At 42.4% G+C, this 15,329-nt stretch overlaps 2 protein-coding genes across 8 annotated transcripts in view; one reads left to right on the forward strand and one right to left on the reverse strand.

Moving 5' to 3' along the window:
• Nucleotides 1–15,329, forward strand: part of dpr1 (defective proboscis extension response 1) — a 524,556-nt gene that overhangs the window by 74,243 nt on the left and 434,984 nt on the right. For both annotated transcript variants that reach the window (XM_026816137.1, XM_026816136.1), the window contains one exon: nt 527–610. In XM_026816137.1, coding sequence (XP_026671938.1) covers nt 531–610 — 80 coding nt within the window. In that variant the 5' untranslated portion in view covers nt 527–530. The remainder of the gene's footprint in view (nt 1–526; nt 611–15,329) is intronic.
• Nucleotides 1–15,329, reverse strand: part of LOC108627995 (dipeptidase 1) — a 111,743-nt gene that overhangs the window by 57,908 nt on the left and 38,506 nt on the right. The window lies entirely within an intron of this gene.

Below are 15,329 nucleotides of genomic sequence, written 5' to 3' on the forward strand. Positions count from 1 at the left end.
ATATAAATATATGCTTAAATAAATAAAAATATCAACAGTGAAATATGAAAAAATTATAGCAGCCTCCTTTATTACTGCCTAATTTATATGTGGCCTTTAATGATAAAAGGATGCCCCACGTCTGTACTATCGTTTGCTGTATCTACTTACTTATTATACCTACGTAAATGTCTAATATTTCGAATTCAAACAAGATCTGAGAATAGATAATTGCATGATGCTGATCCTGTTAGAATAAACGTTTTTAAATGTCTGTTATTTCTTTACGCTTGTCTCCTCGGAATGCAATATTCAGTCAGTATAGAACTCGATGCGGGCAACCGCGTTGCGACCGCTCGAGCAAAAATGCCGATCGTTTCGACGTTCCAAACGTAATTACACTGTTCCACGCGTTGCCCCGCGGTGTTTGCGCCGAAGAGTAAACTTTACAGTACCCGTACCGCGAAATACCGCGCGCTACCGGGTCGGAAAATCTATTTTACGCGGAAATTTTTAACTTCTAACCGGTTTCGTCTGTATGTTTTAGTGTGATGCTCGGTTGTCGGAGGTTTGGGAGAAGAAACAACGGCGAGAAAGGCGAGCTGTTTATCGGAGGAGTCGCTGCACAAATGTGAGTACAAACGAACTGCTTGTTTCATCGAATCAATTTTATAACGACTTCTGTTACTTTTATTTTTTACGCGACAGACAAAGTCGATTTGTTGCTTATTTCGAGAATAAGAGTCGCATAACGAGGATGATTTGCAAAACTGCGTCATTCAGCTGCGTGATTAGCTGGCTTTGACTCCTCGGGAATTGAATCGGAACGTAAAAGTATGAGATTGATAGTAAATGAGCGAACGGGTCTCTCGGCGAATTCGCGAAATATCTGTTTTATCGTGATTTTATCGCGCGATGAATTCTCGGCGAATTTTATTGCACGTTTCACGGATTCCCTTGGGGGTGCAATTAGAATCCCGTTTTTATCGAGTCGATAAGTCTATATAAAATAGTGCCAGCATACTGGCGTATAATTACATTTCATTAATAAATCTTGCTATTATTATATAATACAATTCTGCAAATTCAGGGATTATGAAGAAACTTGTTAATCGGGTTTATAGCTCGGATGTTGTTATAAAATGCTCTTATCAGGAACAGAAAGAAATTTTTTTTATTGATTCTGTTGATCATACTGATTTTCTTCTTTTATAAAATCCACTTTACATATTCATCCAACGATCTTGTTTGTTGTCTAAATAATTTAATAGTATAAGCTGGTTGAAGTACATCTGCGGTTAGTTTATACAGTCTGAGGACAGTCATCCCCGCGGGAATCCTCCTTTACGTATTCAATCCTACACAAACAGACTCGCTGCCTCTGTGTGTAACCGTTAAATCTCGTATAAGCAAAAATCTCTTGTAATACTCTATAACATCGTTCGCATTGTCAATGGTCTCTTTCAATTCGTGAACCCCCCGACTTTCTTCTTCCTATACAAAACATTCGTGTCGTTCTAAGTAAACAGAATTAAAGTTCCATTCGTAGTTAACGTTTCTAATTAAACGATACCGTTTGTCTTTGGCGAAGAAGAGAAATTTCTACCCAATCTTTATTCAGTGAGCAAAGGGGGACGAAAAATAAAATAAAAACAAAGAAAAATCTCGGATGCGAGTTCGGAAACATCCAGCCGTCTCAGCTTATTGTTAGTCGGAGTTAGCAATTTCGTGGCGGAGATTGTGTCCCGCGGAAATGGAATTGCACGAGTAGCCTGGTAGCTACTTAAAAATCGATGCACCCGTTACACCGGTCGGTCCCTCCAGCTTTGATTCCTTCGTCGTATCGGTGGACGATAGTCCGCAAAGGTTCGTATTTGGGGATGCGATCCTCTCTTCTCTCGTGGGTATCTCTGCGCACAGTGCGCTCGTCTTTTGGTCACGGAAAGCATTCCATTTTCTCCTGCCTCGGCGAAGGAGAACGCCAGTCGAATAGGAAGACACCAAGAGAATTTCCTTTCGATTTTTCGGTCCGTTGTTTCCACGCGACCCTCTTTTTTACAACACGGTTAACAATAAGAGGACAGAGGAATTAAAAGCGGGCCACATTATGTAACCACCCACCGGGCCGCTGTTTGCTTCGTTATGAAACTAAGCGGCGTGCTTTAAGAGGCTCTCGCCCTTAAATAGCCTCCCGGGTACACAGGTGGGATCGACAGAGGCAAATGGAATGGGAACAGACAGAGAATCTGGAGAACCGTGGGCCACTTTAACAGTTAGGACACTCCTGTTTGCTGTCTTCCCTCTTCGTCCACTGTCTCTTGGTCCTTTTCTCGTTCGTGGTTCTGCTTTCCTTTTTTCTCTCGTCTCTTTGTCCCCGTTCTCTTCGGGCCTTTGGTTTAGCCGCCCGCGTCTGTGTGCACGTGCGCGAGCACTGCATGCCGCGGCGCATCTCTTTTTGTCACCTTTTCTATGCGAATCTGAAATATATCTCGGCGCGCGGCCTTAAACGGGAGAACTTTCTTGCAATCCACCTTTTTCAAGTGGCGACCATCGTGGCACCGCTCTATCTTCGTTATTATACCAGCTTGTCCCCTCTCTCTCTCTCTCTCTCACTCGTTCTCTTTTAGCTACTGTCTTCCTTTCTGTGCGATTCTATGAGAACCCAGGATTAACTCGGTCTCGAATGTGATTTCGGTGAAGTGTTTAATCGCGTCCCTCTTTTTGCCCTGTCTGGGAATTCTTTTCTTCGGCGAAGAGGAGGGAAGAGGGGGGGGGGCAGAGGGAAAACCGGACGTTCACGCGCTGCTCGATGCAAAAAAGCCGAATTAACTCGAGTACCCTACTCAAGCTCTAACGTAAATAATACTGTTCACCGGATGTATGTAAATTAAATGCGGCGGACTTAATTCCGTAATTGCTTCATTAAGACTCATGCGCGCACCGTTGATCGAGAATCTTTCCGACGGTTGACCGAATTATTTCAATGTATTAATAGGACATTTATCGGGGAATTAAAACGAATCGTGTCATCATTCTTTTTTTTTATGTAATTTTGCTAATAACTTTTGTTTTGATGTTTATATACATATTTCTTTTAATTATTCGCTGGAGTGGTCGTTAAGGATGTATTGGCTATACAGTCAATCCCAAAAGTTTATGTACCTTAGAAAAACGCGTTTCCTATAATTAAAAAGAAATCAGACGTCGGAAGAACAATGCTAATAATAAATAACTACGTGTTAAAATGTATAGAAGGAAATATCAAATTAATTATTGATGCTGGCGAAAAATGTTTTATACAGAAGTTTTAGGCACTGACATCCTCTACAAAGAAAGATTCCATGCATTTTTCTTCTAATTTAAGTATTTGCCTATACATCCTGAAGTATTTGAAGAATCGTAACGGAATAGCATAACGCAAGAGTTATTATAACTGATCGGTATGAATGCGCAATCCGCGGCTTCAGTTTCGCACAATGGACTTCACAGAGAATTTGTAATAGAATAGGATTATCGGGAATCGATAAATTTTGCCTGTCGTTGCACTGATATCCGTGGAATATAGTTATTTGCAAGTTTGCACGTAGATGCGTCCGCGGCTCTGATAAATCCCGACTTCTATAACACTGAAACTAATCGGGCTTTCTCAGGTACCTGTTCTGAGTTTCAGAAACGTGGTCATTTCGCTTATTATTGTGTCCCAAGTCTGAATAATATTTCCAGAAACACTTAATGTCTTTCTCCTTTGTTGTGGAAGATTGGAGTCTGATTTCATTACAAGTCGTACAGTGCCAGATTCAGTTTGATAATAATAGACGATAATACTACGTGGAATTAAGAATTCTTGCACGAAAGCAAACAATTTATCTGCACGCAATGGAAGCAAAGAATCGTGGAGCGTTTTCGTCGGAGCACGCTTTAATTTACCCCGTAGAGGTGGATCAGCCTCCCTAAACACATAGGGTGGAAACGTACTTGAACCGAATCGGTTCCCCGGTTGCCAGTTGGCTGCAGTAAGTAACAACATTTGTGCAGCGAGCGCACGCGATCTACTACGTCTACGTGTTTGCTATTCTTCGACGTTCACCTCGGGAGCATGGATGCTGTGCCAGCCGTCCTCCTCACCCCACGGACGATCCCTTTTAGACCTATCGGTCGTTTCCACAGACGAGCGATTTCCCGTTAAATCGGCCGCCAGGCAAACTGAATGAGAGAACGAGTTTTCGACGTCGTGTAATAGGGTCGCCTTCTTTCGTCTCCGCCTATCATCCGGATTAACGGAGGGTAATGGACGTCAGAGAAGTCCTCAGAGACTCCCGCCGCACGTGGCACGACATGCTGCGGCGTTTCTCTCGTACGTACACGATTCCATTTTTGTCTCCGTCCGGGTATATCCAGAACCGTGCATAAAGGCCCCCGGTGGTCGTAGTTGAGAAGGCCGCCGGCAAAGCAACTCGGCCGACACATTATGTAACGACGTTTAAACCTGACGAGGCGTGAAGCGTGCATTCTTCCGTCATCGCGTCGCTCCTGGTCAGTCCGTCCGATCCACTCGGAATCTGATGCAGTCACAGGTAAGCAGCCTGTGACGCCAGACGAACGACCCTGCATAATGTATCTTCTCGAAGGTCAACGATCTTTCGTCCAGGTTCTAAATTGACTCCTTAGCCGATACAGAATCTTAGAAAAATATTTAGTCAGTTACTGTTTTAAGTTGCAGTTTGTATATTATAAAATTCAGATATAAAATTAATAAAATGCAGAATTGAATTGATGCTTATAGTCTGACAAATACACACAGACACACTTAGGAAAAGTTTCATTTCTCCTCTTGCACTTTAATGCACTTTTGATTAGTTCCCTAATTACGATCAACTATTAACTTGATCGAATTCTCCCCAATTTTTGAAAACACTTTTTATTTGGGAATTGTGTATTTGAGATGTGCACCGGAGATTGGAGTACCACCACTTCCTTAAGTAGGCAGAGGGAGGAAAAGAAAGAATTTGGCAATTCGTTCGAAGCGAGTCAGGATTAAACGTTCAGATAGATATGGCTCCGCGTTCCGCTTGTTTAAGTTATAAATAGGTTCCGTAGGAAATCTCATCAGAAAAGTTTTCATAGTGAAGTGCAATCCCTCTTGTGCCGTTGCGCTCCAGGTTATGGCTGTTCCCTTCCGTACTACCCTCGAATCTCTTGCAAGTGTTTGCTTTTATGGAAGAGACACGTATGCGATTTTATTCGGTCCTCTCTTTAAGAAATGTACAGATCATACGTACGTGTCCTCTGAAGTAGTCAAAATTAGTGGGATAAATGAAAGTGATTAAATATTCTGTATATAAAAACCCACAACCAATTAAAAAGCATTAAGGAATTTGATTGATTATTAACTACAACAATGCTATTAATATAGTTTCAGTAGTATGATTTCACATATGATTTCATGATACAATATCGCAATCACTATTTGTCACTGATCTGTACTTCCAAAAACCATAATCGATCAAGGTTGACGGTCCATAACTTTGCAATAAATATTCATAAACGGATGAGACTTCCCGTTCCGGAGATATCGTCGTGTGAAGAAAAGTATAATTTTTTCCGCGCTGCTATTGTAGTCTTCTTTGAGCGTTGACCGACTCACCTGTCTAGACACTCAGCTGATACGCATATACTTTCCATATACCTGATATTTGAAGTTTGCCAGAAAAACGCCTAAAATGTCTGACACCAGCCGAGGCCATTATCGTTAGTAACGATTCGTTACACATCCCGTATTCAGTGTTGTATAGCGACCAGTGCTATTTGCCAATATTCTTGCCATTTGGAATCGTTTTCCGTGGTTCATCGTTAGTTCATTCGCGAGTTAATTGATATTCTAATCTAATTAGGTGCCTGTTTGAATTAGCTCCGGCCCGATTTTCGCCTAATTCGGCGAACGGGTTCAACAATAATGTCGTTCCTGGGTTTCACGCGCATTCCGGACAATGCGCTCGCAATATTTCGCGTTTCGATTAATTGTTTCGGGTGCTGCGGGCGGGCGGGGGTTCACGTCGCTTGTATTGTTTCGAAATCGGCCCGAAACGAAAGAGCCCACCTCCCCGTTTCGCCTCATGCACCGGTAATGCGCCGCCAATATCCGGTGCCCGTTGAAAACTTGCCCGGCTGCAAATTAAATCGCGAATCTGTCATTTTCGTCGCGTCCGGAAATTAAAACGCAACGTAGACGACACCGATATCCGTCGCTGCCGTTTTCATGAAATCTATACAAGACACGTGCCCGCAGATTGTAAATACCTTTATCGCGAATCTCCGATCGACGCCGTCCCACTCCACGTTTCGTCCTTTATTGCGTTACCGGCAAAGATTAAACTACGTCCCTTTAATTTCCGGATTTGCCGTTTTCCATTTTCGGTCTGCTCGAAAGACTTATTATATTTATTAACTGAAAGTTGATCATTCAGAAATGTCATATCGTGACAAAACGTCGTTTTTTCTTTTTACATTCTCTTACGAGTAAAAATGAGAGGAAGCCTTTTGCTCTCATAATTTTGCGAGACGTGTTGACCAAGAACGCATCAAGGGCGAGAGATTAAATCAGTCAGCCGGAGAAATGTGTCGCGGGCAAGTATAAAGGGGAAAAATGTCCGTGGAGCCGGCCGGTGGTATGGCGCGGTGCGGACGAATAGAATAGGGATGCGAGAAAAACGTGACAAAAGGTAGCACACGTGGCAATCACCTCGTTAGCTTGCCATTCGCCTGGAAAGATGCTTTTTCAAGTAGTTAGGGTTCGGGGATTTCTCGGCGAATGGAAAAGACGGGAAAAGAAAATTGTGGCTAAGGTCTTTGTGCGCGCGAAATCATGGCTCTCGAACTTCTCGCATCTCGAGGACGCTATTGTGTGCGTCTATTGGCTGGATCGTACGCGATTTTTCACCCTTCCTTCCACCGGCGTCTCCCTTCCATCTTTACTCGCAAGCTTCTCCCCTTTCGCGATTTCTTTAAACTTCCCTCCGTCTCGACCCCTGATGATTTATTAACCGCGAGTGGAAAGCATCATTAATGTCGTTTCGGTTCACCGAGTCACGGGAAACGTAAGTGGTATAAAAATATTTCATCTGTGAATTGATGTATGAAGTATTTTTTCAGCTATTTTCTTTCAATTATTATTTAAAAATTGTTGAATGTAACATTGATGTATTTAATGGAACGAGTGTTCAATTATTCATTCATTCGTTTATTCGAGCCGTGATAAAAAGTCAATTAAACTTAGTAATAGCCTCAATTCTCCATAATAGCTGTAAATAGCGCTTACGGTGGCTATTAAAACGCTGTACTTTAATTTCTGCGTCCTCCGCGCGGCGAGGCGCGGAACGATATTCGTGCGCAAGAATTTTAATTAAAAATATTTCATAGAAAATTCGACGCAGGGGAATGAGCGCAGGGACACGGGCAGTGAGAACAGACGGGAAGAATGGGCGGTACGTAATTTTCGACTCTTCATAAATCTGTCAAAATTTCACTGGACTCTTGTCGAAAGAATCGATGGTATGCGGCGTTCGGAGGTATGAATCGAACGGGCGAGCCGCTGCTTCCGATTAAACAGACATCTCCCGTTCGATCCTGTACTCTTTTATTTAGACAACTACGTAATCCCGTAAACTCTTTCATTTAAATAAGTAAAAAAACTATTCAACCAAATATTATACTACTACAATATGTGCTTTTTCACAGAAAATATTTATATATTCCTCCGGTCAAATGTTTGAGTACTTTTAAATTCATAGACCTTTTATTGTTAAAAAAGTTATTCCAGTTAAATACTTTTTTTTAAATTAAATACTTTTCTCTTATTTATTTTAATAACTCTTGAAAATGTAAAATAATGATTACAGACAGACAGATGAACAAATAGTGATTGGAAAAATCAGTATCGTTACATAATGTTGGTCTCTGTGGTTCAAAATCGAGAGTTGAATCTTTACACGAAACATAGTCACGCTTTTTTAGATTGAAATAATGAATCGGGCGCAGCTATTTTTTTTCGGACCGAATGCGATGCGACGAGTAGACTCGAGAAAGCGACGACCTTCTGTAGAACTTCGTTTCCCTCGACTCCCAAAGTCTGTTCCTCGGTAATTTGCTTGCCCTCTCGCCACGAAGCCGAGTCCAATGATGTACTTTCAAATTAAGAGAATCGACGCGAACCAGGTCGAGAGGACAACGGCTTCTCCTATCCCGGAAAGTTACAAGAAGTGTTAAAGCCGATATTTTCCTATCCCCGGCCGAGTTTTCCACGAAATCTACAGCGCTATCACTCGATTTACAGCTCTCTTCATTTCTGTTATCCTGAAATATTTCAGCGTTCACACACTTTCTAGGAATAATTTATGTAAACGGGGTAAAGGTACTTTTTATTATCTGTTTCTGTATAACATTTCCTAGCTAACTTAGACGAGCTTTATAAAATGAGAGGCAAAGATTAATATCTTTAGAAAGCGTGGAATTTTAATATTATTAAGGTTGTTTGAGATCTAATTTGCCTCGCTTGCTCTTTCAACGCCGATGCTACATTTTCTGCGAACAATCTTAAATCAATGTGCACTCTGCCGTGTAATTCCTTTTATAATTGCAATTTAACAGGAAATTCTTGGTAAATCGATGAACGCGATTAGACGTATTGGCGAGAGGAGCGAAAGAAGAAAAACCGTTGATTCATTCTTCCAGAATTCAGGCATGCATTTCTATCTACGTGCCCGTTACGGAGATTCATTATAGACTTCTGAATTTCTTCCTGTTTCAAATAGTACGAGACGAACTAGATTTATAATTAAAATAATCATAGTTTCGTTTGGGTTTCAAAATTGTCTTAGATTTGTTCTATGATTATCGTTGTTATTAAAAAATTTGTTACAGTCGGAAGAGGGAATGTATTAACGTAATTATCGATTTTAGTCGCGCGGTCTCGTGAAATTCACTTGCTTGTTGATTCGTCGAGTGTCTCCTTGAGATAAAATACGGGGCGCGAAGGTATTCACGTGTTAAGAGAGGTCAAAGTGCCTGGCTGATGAGTCGCGAAAAGGTTTCCAGGATGAAAAGTCAGGTTTGGCACTTGGTCAATTAAGCGACATTCGTGCTCTACGAACTGGTTTCGTCGTTTGTAGATCTTCCATTTAAAAATTGCTTTCGTCGCTTTCTGGCACGAGTCAGGATTTTCGAGGAAGAAGGTTGCTCGCTTTTTTACTATTTTAATAACTACCCTAAGTTAATAAAATGATACCAATTTATGTATGAAGATACAAAAAGGATCACCAACTGTAAATGGAAGAAATGTCATAAGAAATCTTAGTTACGAATTTGAGTTCTGTGATTTCACAAAGGATACGCAAGTGGATAATGTTTCACGTTAGCGAAGTGTTAAAAGCCCTTTAGATGAAAGGTCGAGATAAGTAATCGCGTTCGTACGTGGCTCCTTTCATCTTTCGTTCCCTCCGCTTCTCTTTGCCTGCATCGGTATTATCGCATTTCGACTTTAGTAACCAGATAAATTAGTCGGAATAAATCTTCTGTTGAGGAAATCAGCCGATCTGGAGAATTTCCAACGTCGGTATCTTGGAGCAGTCCGGAAATTAGAGATTCCGGTTTGTACAGTCGAGACACAGTCGATTTCGGTAGCGAAACGTTAAGGCTGCATAAAATTGCTACCAAAACGTTATACTCTATACATAAATAATTATTAATGATAAAACTTTCCCGTAGAAGGTTACCTCATTATTTTATACATATTATGCAAAGTGAAACTATTCTGTTCCCAGCATAACGTTTCGAAGAACACAAACAAGCAAACTGACAACTATTGTTAACGAAATTAAAACAGAATATTAATTTGGAGACCTCTTTGATATTCATTCAACCGGCAATTTCGTATATTCGCTCGACGCAACAATTAACTTCGTAGACTCCGGTAGAGCGATCAAGCTTAGCAGACCGTTTATAGGGTGGTACAAATAGGCTCAATTAAAACACGTGTCCGAACGCAGCTCGCTCTTTCTTTTTACGATCGGTCGTATATTCGCGGAGGGATGGCGCGGCGCGGTCTCCATTACCGGAGATACGAGGCTGGCCACCCCGCGGCGGGCTGGGAGGTGGCCGCGGGCCGTGTGTAAGGCGGCAAACGAGAGTCGAATGGAAATTCGATAATAATTATTGCGGGCCGCGGCGCGCGTGGCTCCGTGGAGCGTCGAAAAGCTGCGGGAACGGGTCGCGGCTGTGGCGGTCATAAATTCCGATCGGGGCCACCGTTATACGGCGCTACGCTGCGCCGCGCCTTGTTCAGATTGGCCAAGGCACCACCCCGGAGCTAGACGAATGTGCGCATTTATCAGGGTCGACCTCACCCCCGCTAGCGGCTGATAATTCGATTAAAAAATCGTCGACCTCGTCGTAGCGCGCGGCGGCGGCGGCGGCGGTGCGGCGAAACGAATCTCATCTTCTTCCTTTTTCTCTGAATGTTTATCCCCGGTCCCGGCTAATCCCGGCCTTTACGTTCGGGCAAATTGCACGCGGGAAAACAGAGAGTCCGCGACGGCTACGGATTATACCGTCGCCACCGCCGCCGCCTGTATTCTAAGAAAATTCATAATTTACGCTCGCGTTTGCCTTCTTTTCCCGGCCTTTCGTGCCGGATTCCGGTGAACGTTGATAAATGCTCCGGGACGTTTATTCCCGAGAAATAAGCGTCGACGAATTTGTTTTTTCAATGTCTGTGTTAATACAATTGATGTGATCAGAAGTGAAAACATGTACGAATCGCGTATTTATCATTCATAGGATGCTGAATCGTCGAGTTATATACGCGATATTCCACTAATTCCGAACAATTGTTTAATATATTGTATTAATCGTACTCGAAGCTTGAATATAATTGTTGCATTATCGCCCGGCAGCAACGGTTCCAAGATTAAACAGTTGAATATCCTATACAAATTCCGAAGTATTTATTTAATTCTAATCTATACCCAGTCTTCTCCGCGAGACTCGGATTAATTAATCCAGCGAGTAATATCAGTCGCTTCGTTCGTTTTAATTAAACGCGGCACGGCAGCGGAATAAAAAAGCGCGATCCTCCGGTAGGCGTTATCGCATTATCTCGGACGAACTGCGGTGGATCGAGGAAGCGAGCTTGCGATACTCGGAACGAGGCGACTTGTAGTTCTGTTAATATGAACTACAAACAAGAAAATGCCTACGTAACTGAACGAGCACCTCATTTCGTCCATCGATCGATCCCTTTTAGTTCCAGTAGCACGGCGATACCCGGTTGCCAATAATGCGCCGGAATATGCGTACATCCGAGCCTATATTACGGAATGCTATTATAACCGAGTGGAATTCTGTTCCGTGTATTACAGTGGATCACCGTTCTGACTAAACGCCACTTTCGAACGATGCTAACATGCGAATGTTACGGTTAATGAGCTGTATGTAATTGTGATTTCGCCCAGCTGTTCTTTACGCTCGCGCTAAGCTGCTTACGTGCCTGCATTAAATTCGGCTAACCACTGCCATAAGTAGGCATGTTACCATCGAGCAGTCGTCTCCCTTTTGCAAATCTCTTATTCAAAATAATTTGCGTAACCAAATTATTTTATCATTTTTCCGTAATCAATATCAAAACCTGATAGCGACGACAGGAGCCTACCTCCCTATTAGTTTCCTAAAATTTTAACCAGGCATTAAGCGCGGCACCATAATTCGCCTCTGTACAAGTACACGCAACGCGCCCGGTAGGGAATAGTTTCTCATTTATTGGACAAGCGATTAAACGTCGCTTTATCAGGGGCGAGAGTATTATGTCATACAAGCGTTTTTACGCTACCTGTCCTTTGACGCGGTTTTCATAAATTATACGCTGCGCTGAAACGGTAGATTAAAGCTGTTAAGCCGCGTGCTCCTCGCAATACTACCTAACGAATTTCGAAAGACGATGGAATTTTTATCGTTTAGGACAAATAGTATAAGCGTCTAAGCGTTCATATTAACGAAAAAGTTTTTCAACAGACGATTCGATCTAAATTATCCTCCCTGGAATTAGTCTGAAAAATAGCGAGAAAAGCCTCGCGAGATTCTAGTTTCCGTCGACGGTTGGAAAAAATTGTGGCAAACAAATCTGCCGTTACGTCGAACAATGCCGGCGCGAAACACATTAAACCAGGCTTTGTTTCTTCCATTACACCTGCACTCAGCGTTTAAACACGCCTTTGAAGGAATGCGCCACTCGCACTCTCGAGAGAGGGTTGGTTGCTCGCTCGCCGCCGCGTCGCGTCGCGCCGCACCGCAGCGGACTAGGTATCACGTAAGGAATTACACCGGAAGAGCACGTCGCCAAGAAAGGGGGCGGCAGGGTGGGAAATATGGGGAGGCCGAAACCCCTCGTGCCCTGTTGGCGCGCGGGGGTGCTGCGGGGGTGTAATTATTTAAATATACGTCGCCGTCGGCGAGCTTCGAGCGGGAATATTTCACGGCTCCGCGCCATATTACGCCAGTAACTTACGTCTGGCCATCCGGGCCAGATGTTTCTAGGGGGTTGAGACGGGACGAGTATTTACGACGAGAGCCGACCTCGTCCGATTCCGTGTCACGTGGCCGCGTTCGCCAAAGGGGTGAGGGTAAAAAGTGCACCCCGGTAGGGATTAAACAGCGGTGGTGGGACAACGGAGATAGGGGAAACGTAGTAAGGGTGGAAACGCGGTGGTGGCTGTTGTGCTCGATATTGATGTCAAGGTCTTCCATCTCGGTCGTACTCGCTTCTGGCAGCGTGGGTCGCGCGAAATCAATAGGATAAAATCGTTGCCGACAGGCGTCTGAGTCTCTTTTACCGCGTTTCCGTTCGAACCGGTGATTAAAGTGCAACGCGCTTTTCAGTTTAGTCGGTACTTTCGGTTTGCTCGCTAACATACCGGAGTTGCTTTTCACTAGCAATCGTGTAGGACGGTACGAGTATTGCTTTATCTAGCAGTTTGTAGATTTTTGTTGTACATGGTTGTCCAGAAAGTTCGCGCCCATTTTTGGTAGGTGGGACTGTGACAGATCTGAGTGTATCATAATGATTGAAAACAAATTACATGTATATGTATTCTAAAAGGTGATATTTTAGGGAAAGACATTATTCAGTGAGATTATGTAGATGTTTAATAAAGTGAAACCAAAATCGTAATTACCATGTTTTGGATTTTAAGCAATTTTATTCCAAAACGTGATTTTTATTAAACTTTAACATTAAAATGCATATTTTATACTATTTTTAGAAATAGAATCTCCAACTTGCATGGAGAAAGAGTGTGGAGATGAGTGGCACGTATATAATTCAATAAATCAATAAATGTATATCAAAGTTTAAATACCCTGCCCTTAAATTTTCTATAGAAATCGACACGAGCTGTCTGGACAATCCAATACGTAAGAAATAGTTATAAAGCCGTATTCTCGTCAGTTTTTTTGCAAATAGCATTTGAGAACGGGGTTCGTATTCGCTGATACACTACACTGTTTTACTCGGCTTCCCTGAAGCAAACTCTGTGGCACGTTAGAGCGAAGTGACTGCTCGAGAGCATAGTTGAAAAAAGGAACGAGACTATAAGAATCAGAGCGAGAATCCCTGTCGTGTGTTGCGGGGTGATAAAACCGACAGGGAGAGGAGGACATCGCCTGCTATCGTCGCATGTTCTCGGGTTCGTTGCACTGATTTAAAGATTCGCTACGTTGCTCTCGAGTTCACGAGAGAGCATTCTTCTTCTCCCTTTTTTGAATTTAGGAGATACGTCTTCAGACAAAGCGCCGCGTAACTCGTTCGGCGTTCTCGACGATGAAAGCGAGTTAACCGGTTGACGAGTTTTTCACGAGATATTTCCACAAGAGTCGCCGTCACAGTTCATAAAATTCTATACCATCGTCAGGCAGAGTTTTGATATCTTTTTTAAAGTTGTTACTGCCACCGCGGGGAGGCATCGCAACTTCTTCGTATTCTCGCGTCGTAGCGGCAGTTAATCATTGCGATTTTAATTTCAGCGTTATCACATGTAGCTACAACCCTTGCAACCTCCCTCGGGGACCGAGTCGTCGCGTGTTATAAATTATGTGCTTTGTTTCTCTGCTTGATTGTTTTCTTTCCTCTCGCAGCCTGCATATCTGTCTTTCCGCCTCTTCGTAAATTTTCACGAAACATTTGCGGCTTTTTGTGACGCGAATTAGCCAGTCTCGCGCATTACATCTGCATTCCGATTGGTTTATCCTCCGCATAATTAATGAATAAAATATTTAATCATCATAATCAATACCGAGTTGTAATGGCGGAAAATGGAAATTGTGTTTTAATGGAAATCATCGAACTTTATTCGATCTGCCAGGGAATAATATTCCGAACCGTTATTTATTAATAGTTCGGAACGTTGATGCGGATTGTTATTATTTTTTTATTTGAAAATTTTCCTGGAAATGGTAAAATACGACTATTTGAATTTATCGGAGGTAAAAATAATTTTTGATTCCTTAATTCTTATTTCGATTTATATTTTGTAACACAATTCGTAAATAACTATCGTCACATGTGTAATAGTAGATGTATGGAGGATCATAGAAAACGCTTGGCAAGGTTCAAATGGAATTGTTCTTGCGTGGCAGCTCCGAGAACACTCCATGACACGTGTGCCCCTTTATATTGTCTGATCACAAAACTCGATATCTACTTCGACGAGTTCGAATCTACCTACACCTACACCGTTCCATCGATTGACACCAGTGAATAGAATACTGGCTGTACATCGATTTACTACTTTCAGTGTCTCCTGTTAGCGATTCTATCTCTCGAAAAACTCGCACTTTCGCTACTCCACGAAACCGCATTCCTATTGCTTGCAAAATAAATGATGGATAGCAAACAAATTTTGGAGGAAAAGTATGATATTTTTATAGTACGATAGGAAGTACTTTGGTGACGCGGATGTTTATATAAAGTCTGTAGATAAACACGTTGGTGTTCGGTTATATTAATACAGCGGCCACCTCAATGGATGTGAATGTCACTGAAGCGACACGCGAACTATGAAAGGCGTTTCACCCTTTCACCTTCTGCACATTTCATTGAGCGGTCGCCACTTGAAGTGAAACGAAACTTATTGAAACAAGGAAGAAGCGCTTCATAAAAGCAATAATCGATAAACATTGTCTTCAATCATTCAGAAAAAATGTCAATTAAGGATATATTAGCTATACAGTCAATCCCAAAAGTTCATGCACTTTAGAAACGCATTTTTTAAAAAGAAATCGGACGTCGGAAGAACATTGCTAATAAT

This window comes from Ceratina calcarata, unplaced genomic scaffold (assembly GCF_001652005.2).
Source record: "Ceratina calcarata isolate Rehan_Ccalc_2016 unplaced genomic scaffold, ASM165200v1 scaffold49.2, whole genome shotgun sequence".
Taxonomy (NCBI): domain Eukaryota; kingdom Metazoa; phylum Arthropoda; class Insecta; order Hymenoptera; family Apidae; genus Ceratina; species Ceratina calcarata.